Source organism: Phacochoerus africanus, chromosome 2 (assembly GCF_016906955.1).
Source record: "Phacochoerus africanus isolate WHEZ1 chromosome 2, ROS_Pafr_v1, whole genome shotgun sequence".
In the NCBI taxonomy this organism is placed as follows: Eukaryota; Metazoa; Chordata; class Mammalia; order Artiodactyla; family Suidae; genus Phacochoerus; species Phacochoerus africanus.
In genome coordinates, this window is record NC_062545.1 from 3355681 (window position 1) to 3374255 (window position 18575).

Consider the following 18575-nt stretch of genomic DNA (forward strand, 5'->3'; position numbering starts at 1 on the left):
CTGTTTTGTTTTTTATTTGGTTTTTTAAGAGTTCAGTAAATCAGTATGGATATAGCCGTTTAGGTTCGGTCATTTCTCTTGCTGAGGGTTGGGGTGTTCCCTGACAGTGCTGGCCTTGGCCTCATTTTGAAGATAGTGTCATCGTGGAGCCCATGAGGGGGTGTGGTTGGCTGTAGCTCTCCCGGCTGACTGGTGGATGCCAGCCATTTATGGAGGGGTGAGCCCCTCACTTGCAGCTTCCACTGGCCAAGATAGCAAACCACACAGAGCTACCCACGGACCCGGAAAATCGAGCATAAACCATGAAGCGCATTCTGATGCTCTGCTCAAGGCAGTCTAATTTGCTGTGTTCATTTTGTTCAAAGCACAAGAAAACCAGGACAAAAACAAGCTTGCATTTTATGCAATGCAATGTTGGGTTCACTTTTTGGTGTTTTAAGAAAGTTAGTTCTGTTTGGTGTCAATTCTCCTTTGAATTTTTCTTAGGGAAAAATCCTTAGGGTGGAGTTGTATTTCAAGAGTGGTTATTTTCTATAATGGCAAAAATGTAATATTATAAAAGTAATTTTGGGGCTATTGAAATTTGTAGATATTGTGATTGTAGACATCTGAACTAAATTTTGAATGAGTGCCTTTATGATTATAATATTGCAATGAGAAAACTAAATTTGAGAAAGTATGTATAAAAGAAAATGATAATATGAGATATCGAAACATTCAGTGTAATCAGATGATGCTTGTGTCTTGACAGTTTTTAAATGTAACAAATTAGAGAAGTAAAAATACTAGAAGTTACAGATTGTGCTATTTTGGTACAGTACTTGTGTTGCAAGTGCCTGAAAATTCAAGTCCTGTGTCTCAGGATCACACATGACCAGTAGGTTTGGTTGTGTATGTGGTCAAAAGCACACTGGTGTTGACCTGCCTTCTTGAGTTCATCGAGTCACTGAAATTTTAAGAATGCTGGCAAGTTGCTGAATCCCTGTGGGACTCAGTTCACAGTGACAATTGATTAAGAAAATTTATGCTAAAGCATCTTGTGAATTACAAGGTATTTTGCAAATAAAAATGGTCGTTATTGGTCACTGCAGAATGCTAGTTAATTTTTCAATTTCAGTGTGCGATACAGTACTGATTTACTGCATTGTGAATTATGTCTTAAACCCAGGTTCTCAAGTGATTACTGCGCATTGTTTTTCTGCTTAACTTTTGTGTATTTTATGAGATGGTTGAGAGTATGTCAGTGTGTGGTGAATGCAAAAGCATTTAAAATAAAACACTCTTTTTATTCATTATTTGGTGGTAGTGAAATGTCTCACATGATTTTACAACGTCTGTATTTTAATTAGTGTGTCCCTCTCTTTTTTATCTGCAGATTTTCAATTGAGAAGGGCATTGCCGGTCAAGTGGCGAGAACGGGGGAAGTCCTCAACATTCCGGACGCCTATGCCGACCCGCGCTTCAACAGGTGAGAAGGCGTTTACGTCCCGCGTCAGTTTCTGCTCTCCCGTCCCACGTGGCTGGAACCTCTGAGGCGGAGCCCCGGTTCTCCACGTCCCCACTCAGTTAGCCTTCTCCTCCTTAGCATTGCTTTACATTGCACCAGCTCTGTAGTAGTCAGTGTTTTCAGATATTTATAAAATGGTGGATTCTGAACCATTAATCATATCCATCTCTCAGGGTTTAAAATGTTCTCGGAAGTTCCCCTGTATCACAGCAGGTTAAGGGTCCAGTGTTGCCCCAGCTGTGGCACAGTGTTGGGTTCAAACCCTGGCCCAGGAACTTCCACATGCTGTGGGTGTGGCAAAAAAAAAAAAAAAAAATTAATGTTATAAAAAAGAACGAAAAAGCCAGAGTTTACATTTACTAAGTTCTTTTTTTGTTATAGGTCATCATTTTGTCCTGAGCATATTCTCTAGAAAAGCCATACCTTCAAAGGTGCGACATACAGTAATGAAATAGCTATTTTGAACCCTGGTTCTGCCCTCTATTGGCTCTAGAATGACCTAGAGTATGTAAATTAATCTCTTTGAGCCTCAGCTGTTTTCTCAGCTTTAAAATGGGTATGATAATACTTATTTTGTAGGTTTTTTTTTAAGATTGGAGAAAGTATTCATAACAGGTCTGGCAACTTTACCTGATGCAAAGTAGGAACTCAGTAAGTCACGGCCTTTATAGGAGATTATTAAAGTTGGATATTGGTTTTGCTTATAAAGATTTTTTCATTTTGAGTTTCTTTGAAGACCTGTGAACCAATTTATATAATTTGATCTTATTAAATCTCTTGAAATTGACAGTCTCAAGGTTGTTGCTCTGACTGTTGGGGATGATGGTTCAGATATTTTGACAGCAGTGTTCTCTGCTCTCCAGCAGTGGGTTTCCGCTAAGAGATAGGTAAATAGTTTTCTCAGGTGTCTGATTGGTTAATGTCAAATATGCATCACTGGTGTATAAACACAGTTGTATCCCTGCTAACATTTTATCAGTAAATTAGGAACATGCTGAAAATCTCAATTTCTTTCTTAAAAAAACACTTATTATTTTATTATTGAAAATATTTATAGATCCTTATGCAAAGCATTTATGTAAAAATATATGGGTCAGCCATTTAAGAACATGAAAAGGCAAGCAGCAGATTGGGAGAAAATATTTGCAAAATATATATCTGGCACAACATTTATATCCAGCATATATAAAAAAACGCTCCCAGCAAAATAATGATAACCCAGTTTAATAAATAGGATACAAGATTTTAACAGACACTTCACAAAAGAAGATTGATGAATGACCATTAAACATATGAAAAAATGTTTGCTGTAAGGGATTTGACTATGAGATCCTGCTAAAGACCAACGTGAATGATTGAAATGCTTAAAAACTGGAGATAGCAAGGGTTGGCAAGCATGTGGAGAAGCGTGAACCCTCATCCCTTGCTGGTAGGGATGTATGTGGGTTCAAGTGTATGGAAAGCAGATTCACGGTTTCTTGTAAAGTTCAGCACACAGAGCACTCAATCAGCTTCACTCCCACGTGTCTCCAAGGAAAAGAATACCTGTTCACACAAAGATTTGTTCACAAATCTGCAGAGTGACATTATTCACATTGGCCAAAACCCAGCAGGTAATAAACAATAATGTCCATTAACTGGTGAATAGATAAAATAAATAACATTTCTATATCACAGAATGTTACTCAGCAATCAAAAGGGCTGGGGGTTCCCATTGTGGCTCAGTGGGTTATGACCCCGACTAGTATCCATGGTGATGTGGGTTCAATCCCTGACCCCGTTCAGTGGGTTAAGGATCCAGCATTGCCGTGAGGTGTGGTGTAGGGCGACAGAGGTGGCTCAGATCCCACATTGCTATGGCTGTGGTGCAGGTTGGCAGATACAGCTTTTATTTGACCCCTAGCCTGGGAACTTCCATATACTACAGGTGCGGTCCTAAAGAGCCAAAAAAAAAAAAAAAAAAAAGGCAGGGCAGGGGCTGAAGCACTGATACATCGACAACGTGGGTGAATCTCTAAAACATCACCCAGAGTGAAGGGAGCCAGGCACAGAAGGCTCCCCTTTAACCAACTGCCTATAGTTGTACGCTTGCTTCTGTACAACCGAATCCTGTTTTTGAAAAAGATTTTCTCTAAATTAGGAGTCAGCAAACCTCCTCTTTTAAGGATCAGATAGAGAGTGTTTTTGGCTGTCTAGGCTGTAACATCTTTGTCACAAGTCCTCAGCGTTCCCGTAGGGTGGTGGCCACCCTCGGAGAGGAATGGGGCGGTCGTGTTCCATTAATACCGTTTACGAGGCAGGAGAGGGCTGGCTTGCCCACAGTTTGTGGTTTGCTGACCCCTGCTCTGAATTGTTAAAGTGGCAACTGCCATTTAAGTTTGTTCAGCAAGTTAAAATCTCTCAAAAACATGACCAAGTTCAAAGGAGCATGTTATTTTACCAAATTTATTTTATTTTTCCTCTAAATCCACAGGTGTTTACTTTGTAATGTTGGATGCTTAAAACCAAATGATAGGCTGAAAGCCTCCTAGAGACTGTTCTGAAAAATTCCCTTAAAAGCGGAACAAATTGGTTAGAGTATTTTCTAAAAGGTTTTAGTAAAACATTTGCAGATGTCGCAGTCTTTGAATTTAGAAGCTGATGGTTCCATCACAGTTAATTGTACCAGAAGCCTGTAAGTTGCAAAGCTGAGTTGAGGTTTTTGGCAGAAGGTGCGGCTGACTGTCTCCTGCCTGTCTCCCCGTCCCGTCGTTGCCCTGCTGCTCCCGCAGGGAGGTCGACCTGTACACGGGCTACACCACACGCAACATCCTGTGTATGCCCATCGTGAGCCGCGGCAGCGTGATCGGCGTGGTGCAGATGGTGAACAAGATCAGCGGCAGCGCCTTCTCCAAGACGGATGAAAACAACTTCAAAATGTTTGCTGTCTTCTGCGCTCTGGCCTTACACTGTGCCAATGTAAGTAATCCTTGTTAAGTACCTTTTTTAAATTTCATGACCTCCTAAATAAGGTAGTTGACGTTTTCCACTTCCTTTAGAAACCAAACACAGTGATTTCCTGTCCTGATTGTGCGTATTTCAGGAAATAGCTGAAAATGCCTTGGAAGAAAAAAATCCCTAATATTTTGCCTTTGCTTCAGGGTATGAATTTGTAAAAAGAAAACTGAAGTTAATGTGAGGCAACGTGCCCACGTGGAAGGCTTTCGTTTCCTGATATCCACGGCTGTGCCCCGGGGGGTGATCCAGACCCGGAGTGTTGTCGTTTGCACCCCCGGAGGCTCTTGCACGAAGGGGAGTGATGACTCTTAGCACCAGCCAGGAAGGTTTCCTTTGGGAGGCAAAGCCAGGCGGCCGCTCAGCACCTCTGTCCAGGCCTCGCAGCGGCCCGGCCCTCCTGACCGAGGAACACATGACGCTCCATTTGTTTCATGAAGTCTCATTTGAAATAGTTGAATGTGTCGTCTTTCTTGACATGTTTATATTTTAAATGAGTTAAATATTTCGTCTTCTATGAACTCTAGTACTCCTATAGTGACATGCCTGGAATTTTGAAGTTAGGGAAAACTTGATTAACCTTTTCTAAAGCCAGATCAACATGAGTGGGAATCATCACTTGAGTGAGTTAGGGAAATTGTCTTTTTGGGAATAGAGCCGAGTTCCACAGGAGCAACCGTATAACTAATGGAAACAGCTGATAGAGGACTGGGAACAACACCAGCAGAAAATAACCCTCTGGGGGCGAGGGATAACCCTTCTCAGTTCCGCTGGTGCTCCTGGGGAGGGGGCGCTGTCCCCTGCTCGCCCCGCCCTCGCAGGGACGCTTGCTGTTGCCCAGCCGTGGGAAACAAGCTAGCGTGGCCGTCGGATCCCTTTTCCTGCAGACGTTCTCGGTACCACGGTGGCACCTCAAAAACACACAGTATATGGTTTTGTTTGGTTTAAAAGTTTCAGAGACTATAATTTCCAGTATATTCTAAATATCGATTTTCACAATTTTTAAATATATTCAATTGGGATCTAGGTATTAGAACAATTTGACATCTATTATAGTCCATTTAAAAAATATAGCGACGGGAAGTGCCAGTTGTGGCTCAGTGGTAATGAACCTGACTAGTGTCCGTGAGGACGCAGGTTCCATCCCTGGCCTCGCTCAGTGGGTTAAGGATCCAGCATTGCCATGAACTGTGGTGTAGGTCACAGATGCGGGTCAGATCTGGCATGGCTGTGGCTGTGGTGTAGGCTGGCAGCGACAGCTCCGATTCAACCTCCAGCCTGGGAACCTCCATATGCCGCACATGCGGCCCTAAAATGCAAAAAAAAAAAAAAAATACAGTGACAATTTAGCATTATTCTTTTCTCTCTTTGAACATGTATTTCTATTACCCCACAAAAGTTTATTATAATATAATATATTTAATGCTTTGAAGTGTTTTGTGGGAGTTCCCTGGCGGTCTATTGAATGGTTAAGACTTGGCGCTTTCACAGCTGCAGCCCGGGTTCAATCCCAGGTCCAGGAACTGAGATCCCACATCAAACAGCTGCACCCCACAGCCAAAAAAAAAAAAAAAGTGTTTTGTTAATTAAGATAAGATTTTAAAAGAAGCATGTATTGTAAGTATTAAAAATTAGTTTTGACCTGTAGTAGCATATGTCATTATTAGTATATATGTGACCAAAGCAATAATGTTATTAAAATTTGAGAAATAATTAGCAAAAATGGAAAGCACATGTTATTGGAAACATTATTTCTGAATGAGCTGGCTATGGTTTAAAATAAAAATGAAAAATAGTTAATATGTCCATTTATAAATTTTTCCTATCATTAGAATAAAACCAGGGTTGGCATAAGATTTTTACACTTTTTTACACTTTGTATTTTTTTCGCAAAGTTGCAAAAATAATGTGAAGGATTCCCTTATGCCTTTACCCATGCTCCCCGAATATTAATATATCACCATTTTTGCTTTGATATTCTTACTTCCTTTCTCCTTTTCTCTCTCATTCATAGAAATCATTTTTCGCTGATGTATTTGAGATGTTTCAGACAATATGCCTCATAAACCCGAAATACCTCAGTTTGTATTCTTTGAAAACAAGGACAGCTTTTTCTACTACATAATTAAAAAGAGGGAAATTCACATGGGTGCTGTATTAGTTAGGGCTGCCATGACAAATACCACGGGTGTCTTAAACAACAGAAGATCACTCCGCCCCAGTTCTGACTCCTGGAAGGTAAAGCTCAAGGTCGTTTGGCTTCTCCAGAGGCCTCTGCCCTTGACTCTCAAACGCCTGCCTCTCCCCGGGTCTCCATGTCGCCTTTATGTCTGTGTCGCGATCCCCTCTCCTCATAAGGACGCCTGGCATGTTGGATTAGGCCACCCGAGTGACCTCCTTACAGTCCCATCTCTGCGCGGTCACATTCTAAGGTAACATACGAATTTGGGGACACAGGTCTGCCCCCGGCAGGTACTGTACTGCTCTCGAATCTATGGACCTCTTCAGGCTTCTTTCATCGGGAATCATCCTTACTCTGCGTTTCATGACCTGGGCATTTGTGAAGTGCAAAGGCTGGCTGCTCTGTAGAGTGTTGTTATTTTGGTTTTATCTGGTGCTTCCTCAGAATTGTATTAAAGTCATTATCTTGACAGGAATACCACAGAACGCTGTGTTCTCGTGGCATCCACTGTGGGCAGGACGCAGCCCATCCCTGGGGGTGGTGCTCTGTCCCTCTGCTAAGGAGGCCTCTGTGGGCTCAAACGTTCTCCCTTCCCTTTTCTCTGTTTGAGAAGAGAGTTTCCACCTTAGCCCTGACATCGGTTGGCACTCTCCCTCCCTTCTCCTTCTCTCTCCCTCCCTCTCCCCCTCGCTCTCTCTCTGTCCATAACTCCTTCTAACACCACGGGGCTCCTTCCAGCCACTTCCTCTCCCTCTTGGAACCTTGTTCTTTGACACTGAGAAATGTGGCTCCCGCTCTTCCGCATCGGCTTCATTCTTCCTTGTTGCTTTTGTTTCCACGGAAGCCATGAGAATTGCTTTCCTTAAGGAGCAGATGGGAGCAGGAAGCGTTTTATTATAGCAATTACTCTTAATCTGAACCCCGCTTGAGCTCAGATGCCAAAAAAAATAGTGATAATTCTATCATCAAAAATTGTTTTTAATGTCTGTCAGCTGAAATGTAGTTAAGTCCACCCTTGGTATCTTACGAGAGCGTTAGAAATCACTGTTAGGCCTCACTAACATTAGCAGTGTAACTTGCCTCTTTGTTTCAGACGTTTTTGTCTGAGAGCAATTTGAGAGAGGGGTTATTTGAAACAGGCAACGGGAAACGTCGCTTGTAGGTAAGAGTATGTGCGAAACTTGAGGAGGTGGAAATGGATCTTCTTAAAATCTACCCAAATTTCCATGTACCACTTGAAGGATGACTGGCTACATCCAAGAATGCGTGCCGATCGGTCTAAACACCGGGGAGCTGATTCAGCCGTGTTGTTAGAGGGGCTGGTCTGGGGGATTCAGAGCCTTCTAACCCACCGATCGTTGCATCAGGAAGCCTGAGCTCTGCCAAAACTAAATGAGCATACCAAGCCAAAACAAGAAAAAGAACACTCCTGAAAAGCCATGAGGAAGTTAACAGGCATCCTGTTTACATTATTTAGGGTAACGGTGGTGGAGTAATTACATAGTGGAGCGGACTTGTAATTTGTATAACGCTGTGAAACCCTCCAAAATGATTTCCACTGTCCGGCAGTGATGGTGGCGCGTGTGCCACAGGGGTGGCAGGTCACCTGGTGGCCAGCTCTGGGCATTAAACTCTCCTGGGTTGAGCAGACCCAGAGCTGGTTGCCTTGAAGGTGCCTGTTGAAATCCAAATAATTCCGCTTTAGCTCTCTGTGGAGTCGTTACCACTTTTGAGCTGCAGTATTGCTTCTCCTCGTGAAAGCTTATGAAAAATTACATGGTTTTTAACAGTTTCTACAACTCAAGGAGAGTACCAGCCTTGGGGCTGCCTCCTCCGGCTCTGACCTTCTCTCCACTTCTTCCCAGGCCCCCAGGCTGAGGGGGTTTGGTACTGGGTTAGTTCGTGACTGTTCCAATTCAGAAAAAAGACCAATTTACAGGTCTTCTTCAAAGCAACACTTGCTTTGTTGAAGTGAACATCCTTCTGAAGACAGAAGAAGAAGAAAACGGCTCCCAGGTCATGTCAGTTTCACGAAGCCCGCGGTCGGCTTCTTTCCAGGGCGCTTCTCAGCACCTTCCAAAGCTGACCCGAGGCCTCTCGGGACCCAGGCCTGAACTCCGGTCCTCATGCCGGCACTCACTTGGAGCTTCGTGGAGCAGGTCCGCTTCGCGGTTCTGAGCATTTTTCCCCCAAGCAGCCTGTGAAGATGAGGAAAAACCCTCGCAATGGGCTTCGTCCCAGCGGTTCATCAAATTGGTGGCTCCCCGCCGCTCCCTCCACGTTCCCCTTGTTTCTGGAGCTTCTCCATGAATATTGATCAGATCACAGATATGAAGAAGCCTTGTGCAGATTGCAAGCCTTGTCCTCGCTGGCTGCTGAGTCGGGTCAAATGAATTGGTCCTGGGAAATTCTGAAACTGAATGCGATAATGTAACAGCCTAGTTTATGGTTCAGCTCAGCGGTCCTGTTAGGTTGAAAGGCCTGTCCAGGAGGCACATAAACCCGCAGTGCGTCTTTAGTCTTCTTTGGTTCATCTTTAGTTAAGTTCTTCCCTTTGTTGGATTAAAGGGACACGTCTCCGACAACATCTCTTTTTTATTTTTAACCGATAGTTGGTAGTATGTCAGTGGAACAATAAACCGCTGTAAAAGACCAAGGGGTTTTTTTAATTCTTTTTTTTTAAGCTTTCTTGAAGTATAGTTGATGTACAAGGCTGCGATCATTCCTGCTGTACAACAAAGCGATTCAGGTGTACATGTCCACACATCCATCTCCTTCAGACTCTTTTCCCACACAGATCATCACAGAATACTGGGTAGCGTTCCCTGTGCTGTACTGCAGGTCCCTGATGGCCTTTCATTCCGTAGACCTCCGTGTCCGTATGCCAATCCCAGACCCCTGTCCATCCCCCACCCAGAGCCTTTTAAAACGAAAAGTCAATTGATTTACTCATGCACATTGTGATTTTAAAGAATCAATTTGACATGATATAATAAGCTAACAAGATACTAATACCTGTTATATCTTTGCCTACAAAAAAGGAGTCCTTTAAAGCAGATTAGCTTGGTACATTTTGAGTAGAAAGAAATTTAGCATTAAAAGAGGATGGGAAAAAAATCGTTCCTAAAATGAAGCCATTTGGCTAGGGACAAATTTAATAAATGGCTCAACCTTTATTCGTTCTTGAATTCAACAGCCAGCTATTAAGTACCACCTGTACTGGATGGTGAATATAAGACAGTTATAATATAAGAAGCACTCTTATTTGACGTAACACCTACTCTGTTACAGGTACCGTTCCGGACACTTCACATACAAAAACTCATTTCATTAGTTCTGCAGCAATCCTGAGTGAGGTTATTAAAAGCACCGCTTGAAATAGGAAAACATGGGCACGTGCAGTTTAAGTAATTTGTGAAAGGTTAACACGGCAAGCATGTGGCAGAGCCATGGTCTGAATGCCTGTGTCTGGGAGCCCTCAATGAGCCACCTTTTGCTTCTTTTCAAGAAATTCAGCATTATCAGCACTTCTACCTAGGATCTGGTCAAGGAAAAAAATCATTCCTTTGCATTTTGGTCCTGTGGTTTCCACAAATTAGAATAGCTTTGCAGGCAAAAGAAGTCATGTGTCAAAGGCCATAATTTTGCAACAGTATATGTATGTATATATACACACATACATACATTTTTTAATTAAAAATAATCTACCAGGAGTTCCCTTCGTGGCTCAGCAGTTAACAAACGCAACTAGGATCCATGAGGATGCGGATTTGATCCCTGGCCTTTCTCAGTGGGTTAAGGATCTGGCCTTGCTGTGAGCTGTGGTGTAGGCTGGCAGCTGTAGCTCTGATTTGACCCCTAGCCTGGTAACTTCCATATGCTGCAGGTGCGGCCCTAAAAAACAAACAAACAAACAAAATATCTACCAACCCTGAACGCCTCTCCGCATCCCTCCCGCTGCCTCCCTCTCCCCCCTTGGCAACCACGAGTCTGTTCTCTATGTCCTTGATTCTGTTTCTGTTTTGTGGATAGGTTCATCTGAGCCGTAGTTTAGATTCCACCTGTAAGTGATAGCATATGTCTTTGATATCTTTGGTACTTGTCTTTCTCTTTCTGATTTACTTCACTTAGTATGAGAATCTTTAGTGGCATCCATGTTGCTGCAAATGGCATTAATTTGTTCCTTTTTATGACTGAGTAGCACGCCATTGTATATATGTCCACATCTTCGTAATCCATTCATCTGTCAGTGGACATCAATAGTATAGTATTAATCGCCCAATTATTTTTTATCAACTCAGTTCTTAGGTTAATGTGTTGATTTAGCTTTGATCTCTTTTTTCTTGGATTTATTCATTCATCCATTAATATATTTATTTACTTGATTTTTGCTTATTTATTCAAATTCACCTGGATTTACTTCCCCTGTAGGGGCCTACGTGCATAGGATGGTGTAACTTTCCAATTTAACCCAAGTGGTCATTGTTCTGGCCAGTTTTTTTGTTAGCTTATTCTTAAGTTGAAGTTCTGGCAGGATGTCAGCAGTATAGGATTGGAAACTGCAACTGCATATATGGTACAGTTTCAATTTTCACTCCTGGATGGATGTAGACGGCTTATATCCCACCCACACCCCCCAGAGATAGGCTCCTCCCTCCCTTATAGGGTCCTCAGCACAGAAGCCTCTCCCCTTATAGGTGCAGGGGCCCCTCTCTGCAGCCACAGCAGGTCTCTCATCCCACCCAGGCTTTCAAGTCCCAGAACCAGGAAGCACAGCCTCTGCTGGGTCTTATGTTCCTCTAGTCCCCACAGCGGCACTATTTTATGCTGCTAAAGGAGTGGCATCGGGCGTCTTGTTCCTGGTTGTGGAGAGTGTGTCTGCACCTCAGGGTTTATCGAGCGGACCAAAGTACTTTTCTTAATGACATCATCTAATACTACTGACAATCATATTGAAAGTTGGTACTTTAGCAAATGTTTTGTCGATTAAAAAATGTGAATGAGTAGACAGGGGAGAAGAGCACACAGTTTGTAATAGCTGAGTGTCTGTCATTACATCTTAAGCTTCCCCAGAAGTTCAGTACATGCATCTCGCGGATTACCTGTACCTGGTGGATTTCTGGTAAAGCCAGCTCGCCAAACAAACACTTATTTGTAGTGTTGCTCAGTTTCTGTGGAGTACAGACCCCTCCCACACCCTCAGGCTCTGTGCAGCACACTGAGTACAGGCAGGTGTGTGCGTTTGTGCATAATCACACCTGCAGGGCAGGAGAGCACAGCACTGCCCTCAAGAACCCGTCACCAAACCAGGACCTGAAGCAGCCAGACCGAGCGGCACCAGTGCTGGCGTCCCTGGAAGATGAGTGCAAGGTCACTGCCAGCCGCACTGAGGGCCTGACAGCCACTCGCTGGAGCTCCTCCCAGCCCCCTCTGTGTGTTTTCCACTGAGCTCTGTGTCCTTCTTGGTCAGGGGCTGCGTATCCACCGTCCGTGCTGGGAGGCCTGGGCACAGGGAACTAGGTCACTCACCTCATGGTGCAGGTTAGTGGTGCTGGAGAGGAGATGAAGCCAGACAGAGGATCCAGAGTCTGGTTCTCAGTTGTCTTACTTTTAAGGGACTCGGGCCAAGCATGAGCATGAACAATATCAGGGCCACCATTTCTAAGCCGAGTGATGGGGATTGTGGAGATAGGCCGCAAGAAAAACATTCTCAAGCGTCAGTGACTGCTCTTGTTTGCCGATAAGTAGGGATGCCATTGCAAGTTATACATGGCTGTATTTTTACCAAACGGTGAGTTTCCAGTTCATCTTTCGTCTGTCTTTGTCTTTTTTCGGTATCCTAGTGCCTAAGACGGACATGCCGTCAAAATAAATGGCAGCTGCCTCCCTAGCAGTCTCTTCTGGCTGGACCGTGAGTCCAAGATTAATTCCTTAGTGGTCATGGACAAATAATTTTTGCAAAATCAGCTTTAAAAGTTAACATAGTCCTCTGTCTTCATTAATAATTGGCAGTAGAATGAATAAGATAAAATAATTTACTAAGAATATCACAGCATGTTATTTTCTACTATTCTAATTGAAAGTCATTTAGGAGTTCCCGTGGCGCAGCGGAAACGAATCCGACTAGGAGCCTTGAGGTTGTGGGTTTTGATCCCTGGCCTTGCTCAGTGCGTTAAGGATCTGGTGCTGCCGTGAGCTGTGGTGTATGTCACAGATGCAGCTCAGATTTGGCGTTGCTGTGGCTGTGGCCTAGGCCAGTGCCTACATCTCTGATTAGATCCTTAGCCTGGGAGTCTCCACATGCGGCGGGTGCGGCCCTAAAAAGACAAAAAGAAGACCAAAAAAAAAAAAAAGAGTCATTTAGAAAAGAGACTAAAGTAGCTATAAAATTTGCCAGGACTAATTATTTTTGGCCATAAAGTTAAAATTCATGTTACTTACCTATGCTGATTACAAAATGAAATAAAAATAAGTAAATAAATTTAATAATGTATGTATTTTCAAGCATAAATTTGTTAAAGTTATAGATATGTTTATGAACAAAAGTAATAATTAAAAATGTAATGTATTCTTTTGTGGGGGGGTGGGCGGCACCTGTGGCATATGGAGGTTCCCGAGCTAGGGGTCAAATCAGAGCTGCAGCTGCCGGCCTGCACCACAGCCACAGCCATGTGGGATCTGAGCTGCATCTGCATCTACACCACAGCTCATAGCAATGCCAGAGCCTTAACCCACTGAGCGAGGCCGGGGATGGAACCCAGATCCTCAGGGGTACTAGTCCATTCGTAACCCACTGAGCCATGATGGGAACTTCTAATTGGAGGCCATAGGCTTATAAAATGACAAAAATTACTTAAATATTTTTCTGAGAAGTACATGAAGTAATGTATGCTAAGCACTTAGGGTGCCGTCTGTCACAGAGCGGGCGCTCAACCGTGTGAACGGCTGTGGTGGCAACCACTGCATTGGTGCCTCACGTCGTTGCTTTTACCGGCTCCTCCCTCGTGTGATGACTGAGCAGCAGGTGTTACCCACCTGCAGTAAATCCTCAGTAATCCTGTTGCTTGTTCACCCTCCTACCAGAACCTAACAGTATCATCTTGAGTGGAAGGCAAGTGACAGTCCATTGAGGGACAGGAGGAAAGTGTGAGAACTTCCATGGAGAATCTGTTTTTAGTAAATGATATTAAAGAAACCCCATTTTCTTGATTGCTCATCCGTGGACGGAGCTTTCATCAAGTTCAAGTGACAGGTGGTTGTGTCTTGGCCCGGATGCAGTGTCCTGTGAAATACGGCAGCCCGTCCAGCCTGCACCAGTAGCCCAGTCCAGACCCCTCCTCAGCTGTAGTCAGAGAGGGGTTACTTAAGGCGGCCCCAAACCCTCGGCAGTTCTGGAGACAGCTTTGCGCTGCCCAGTCATTCCCATTTGCTGCTTGTGACAAAGTTCTTGGAGTAGTGGTTGAATTCAGTGGTTATGTATCCATATTTCTTTCACAAAAGAGATAAAAGCTCCAGATTTGCTGATCTTTTCTGAAGAGAAATGACAGTGTCATGTTACTTAGAAGATATATTCAGAGAAATAACATACAGTTTGAACCTTCAAATTGCAAGTAATATCAACAGTGAACAGAGGATAATTGTTTTCCAAATGAACTCATGCTGTGAAGAGAGCACTTTGCATCGTCATGTGACTATTTTGTGGAAGTTTATGTCACAGACAAAATTACCACATACCTTTACAAAGGCTGGAGCAAACTTATTTTTAAAAGCTTTACTGAGGTTCATAAATATACAATAAGCTGCACCCGTTTAGACTGTACAATTTGACAAGTGTCCACACCCACTTGAAACCATCACCACGTTGAGATGACAGATGTATCTGCCACACCCACAAGTTGCCCTGTGACCCTTCGTGATCCCTCCCGTGTAACCCCCATCTCCTCTCCCCGTTCCAGGTAGTCACTGATCTACTTTCTAAAAATTACTTTGCATTTTCTAGAATCATTTTATAGAACTGAAGTCATAAAACCTCTGTTCTTTTTGTCCGGCTTTTTTCAATTAGCATAACTATTTCGAGACTCATCCCTGACATTGCATGTGTACATAGAGCATTCTTCTTTACTACCGACTATTCCATTGTGAGGATATACTATGAACTGTTTATTTTGCCACCTGTTGATGGACGTTTGAGTTATCGCTAGGTTTTGGCCGTTGCAAGTACAGGTGCAGTGAACATCTGTGCCCAGTCTCTGCATGAGCATGTGCTTTCCTCTTCTTTGAGTAAAGACCTGGATGTGGAGTGGCTGGGTCATGGTGGGACCATATTTAAGAAACTGCCAAACTTCTTCCAAAGTGCTCGTGTGTGTTCCAGTTCCCCCGCATTTGCCATCTCTGTCTTCTTTGGTGAAGTATCTTCTCAAATCATTTGTTTGTGATTTTTTTTTATTACTGAGTTTTGATAGGCCTTTATATATTCTAGATACAAGTCATTTACCAGATTGCTCATTGGCACATATTTTCTCCCAGTGTTTGGCTTGTCTTGTCATTCTCTTAACAGTCTCTATCTAAGAGCAGTTCTTAATTTTGAAGAAGTCTAATTTATGAATTTTTCTATTTATGATAGTGTTGTTAGTTAGCATTGTACCTGTGAAATATTTTCCTAACCTAACACCACAAAGATTTCCTCCTCTGTTGTCTCCTAGAAGTTTTCTAGTTTCAGGTTTCATTTAGATGATGGCTTTTGGTGCAAAGTGAGTGTCAACATTCCTTGTGTGTTTGCACCTGGTGTCCACCTGTCCCAGCACCTTTGTTTCGTGGATGCTTCCTTTGCCACCATCTTGCGTCTGTGCCTCTGTTGAAAACCAGCCGACCAGGTACACTTAGGAGAATGAAGTTCTTCTGCTGAACTGACCCCGTATCATTTGAAGTGGGTTTCTTTATTCCTGGTATAGTCTTTGCTCTGAAATCCACTTTGTTTGATATTCATCCAGCCATTCTCATTTTCTCTGGACTGGTGTTAAGTGCTAAATATCTTTTCCAGCCTTTTGCTTTTACCCTACCTGAGTCTTATTTTTAAGGTGGGATTCTTACCCAGCATGAGGTGGGTTTTGCTTTTCTATTTATTTATTTATTTATTTATTTTTATTTTCCCACTGTACAGCAAGGGGGTCAGGTTATCCTTACATGTATACATTACAATTACATTTTTCCCCCAGCCTTTCTTCTGTTGCAACATGAGTATCTAGACAAAGTTCTCAATGCTATTCAGCAGGTACTCCTTGTCAATGTATTCTAAGTTGTGTCTGATAAGCCCAAACTCCCGATCCCTCCCACTCCCTCCCCTTCCCCCTCCCATCAGGCAGCCACAAGTCTCTTCTCCAAGTCCATGATTTTCTTTTCTGAGGAGATGTTCCTTTGTGCTGGATATTAGGTTCCAGTTATGAGTGATATCATATGGTATTTGTCTTTGTCTTTCTGGCTCATTTCACTCAGTATGAGATTCTCTAGGTCCATCCATGTTGCTGCAAATGGCATTATGTCATTCTTTTTTATGGCTGAGTAGTATTCCATTGTGTATATATTTTTAAAATACTTATTATATAATATAAACAACGTATTAGCACAAATGTTGCATATAATTGTTAAAGGAATATGCATTTCTTACGTATGCATCTCCAACTTTATTTTAGCAGTGAAGAACTTTACAATCAAACATTTTTCAAGCTCCATAGACTAGAGGATTTTGAGATCACCAGGAATTAAGCTAATTTTTTTTGGCTGCACCTGCGACTTGTGGAAGTTCCCAGGCCAGGGACTGAACCCATACCGCAGTTTTGACCTGCACCGCAGCTGGGGCAACACCAGAGCCTTAACCTGCTGAACCACAGGAGAACCTCCTAAGCTAAATATTTTTAACAGCAGACCTAGAAAAGATACCTTAACTCTTCACCTATTTAGTCTCTATCGTAGTCTGCCGGGGCTGATACAGCAAAATATTGTGGACCAGGTAGCTCATGAACCATAGACATTTATTTCTGTTCTGGAGGCTGGGAGTCCAAGAATAAGGTGCCAACAGTTAAATACCATGTACTCTCACTATGCATAGGTGATGTCTGATAAAAAGACATTTGAGCCAGAATTTATAAGTCTTCTAAAAACGGTGACACAGTTTTTAAAAGCTATTTGTGTTTTCAAAGTCTCGAATATGTTTACTGTATGTGAAAATACATAATAATAGTAGTTCATGGATAGTAATAGCTCTAATTCTTTTATACTAACTTCTGAACTTTAATGACAGAATGACTTAAACATTGTTGGTGTTTCCCGCCTTGATGTGCTTTCCAGATGTATCATAGAATCCGCCACTCCGAGTGCATTTACCGGGTCACCATGGAGAAGCTGTCCTACCACAGCATTTGTACCGCGGAAGAGTGGCAAGGCCTCATGCGCTTCAACCTTCCCGTCCGTCTTTGCAAGGAGATTGAATTGTAAGCGTTTGGTCTTATCAGTTTCTTCAGGAAGAGATTTTAACTTTGATTGAATTTAAAATGAAATGGCTTATAGAATTGGAAACATAAATATCATATAATGTGTGGTTTCTTGTGCTGCCGTTTTCTTCCCCTTCTAAGGAAGGAAGGGCCAGGTCTTTTTATCTTAAAAAAAAAAGTCTGGGAGTTCCCATTGTGGCTCAGTGGTTAACAAACCCAACTAGTATCCAGGAGGACGAAGGTTCGATCCCTGGCCTTGCTCAGTGGGTTAAGGATCCTGTGTTGCTGTGAGCTGTGGTGTAGGTCACAGATGCAGCTCGGGTCCTGTGTTGCTATGGCTGTGGGGTCTGGGAACCTCCATATGCCGTGGCTGTGGCCCTAAAAAGCCAAAAGACAAACAAAATCTGAACACCATTTTGAAATGCCTTAACCAAAAAGTTAGCTTTTCTCGTTGGTCTTTTGCACACTTCGTGCCATGTAAATGGCATTTCATATCAGATATTTGAAAGTTCTCATTTCCGTGTAGTTTTAAATTTACAACTTGAATTTGAGGATTTAGTAATAAATAGTTCAACTTTCAGGCTTTGTTTCTAATCCTATGCTAATATATTTGTTATCGGCACTTGGACTTGCTCTTTGGAAGTGCAAGCTAATAGTACTGAACTATAGAAAAAAATGTTTGAAAGTGATCCAGAGCTGATCTTTGTTTGTAATTGGAAATAGAGTATTGTTAATCCGTTAAACAAGGAGGCCCTTAGACTGATGTGACTCCGAATACCCACATGGACTAGCAAGCGCACCCAGATCGAAAGCCGTACATGCCCCAAGGTCAAAAGATGGAAATGCTAAGGACAGCCACTCTGAATAGCTAATTAAGCTGCGGCCAATCAAGTAATGTCTTTTCTGTGCACCTTCTCTGTGGAAGTCTTTTGCCTGGTTCCTGTCCGCAGAGCACTCCTAATCTCTCTAAGTTGATGCTGCCCTACTCAAATGGATTTTTGCTCAAATGGAAGATTTTTAATATGCCTCAGCTCATCTGCATATACATCGACTGTATTGTGATATAAGAAGAAATCTATGACTATGGTCTTTGTACCTAGTTCCTGGCACAGAGCTCCTTTTACCTTTATAATTTCCCGAGTGAATCGGGTGAGAGATGGAGCTTTTGTTGTTCATATAAAACCTCTGTCAACCCCTGAGAGTTTTTACTAGCACCTGACTCTGGGAGAATGAGAGCTGGTTGCTGGAGAGACCAGATTTGATTAGAGGCTGGGGATCGAGTTGATCGCCAGCCACCAACGATTCAATCAACCATACCTCTGTAGAGGACCCTCCAAAAGACCCTAGCCAAGGTTGGTAAATGGTTCAGGTGCTAGGAAGGGCGGGGAGGCCCTCCGAGGAGCCT

The 18575-nt window shown here is 42.9% G+C and overlaps 1 protein-coding gene across 1 annotated transcript in view; it reads left to right on the top strand.

The window, feature by feature from the left end:
* PDE10A (phosphodiesterase 10A) overlaps positions 1 to 18575 on the top strand; it is a 273805-nt gene that overhangs the window by 209411 nt on the left and 45819 nt on the right. The window contains exons 12-14 of the mRNA XM_047769767.1: positions 1376 to 1468; positions 4279 to 4465; positions 17028 to 17170. Of these exons, the coding sequence (XP_047625723.1) occupies positions 1376 to 1468; positions 4279 to 4465; positions 17028 to 17170 (423 nt within the window). The remainder of the gene's footprint in view (positions 1 to 1375; positions 1469 to 4278; positions 4466 to 17027; positions 17171 to 18575) is intronic.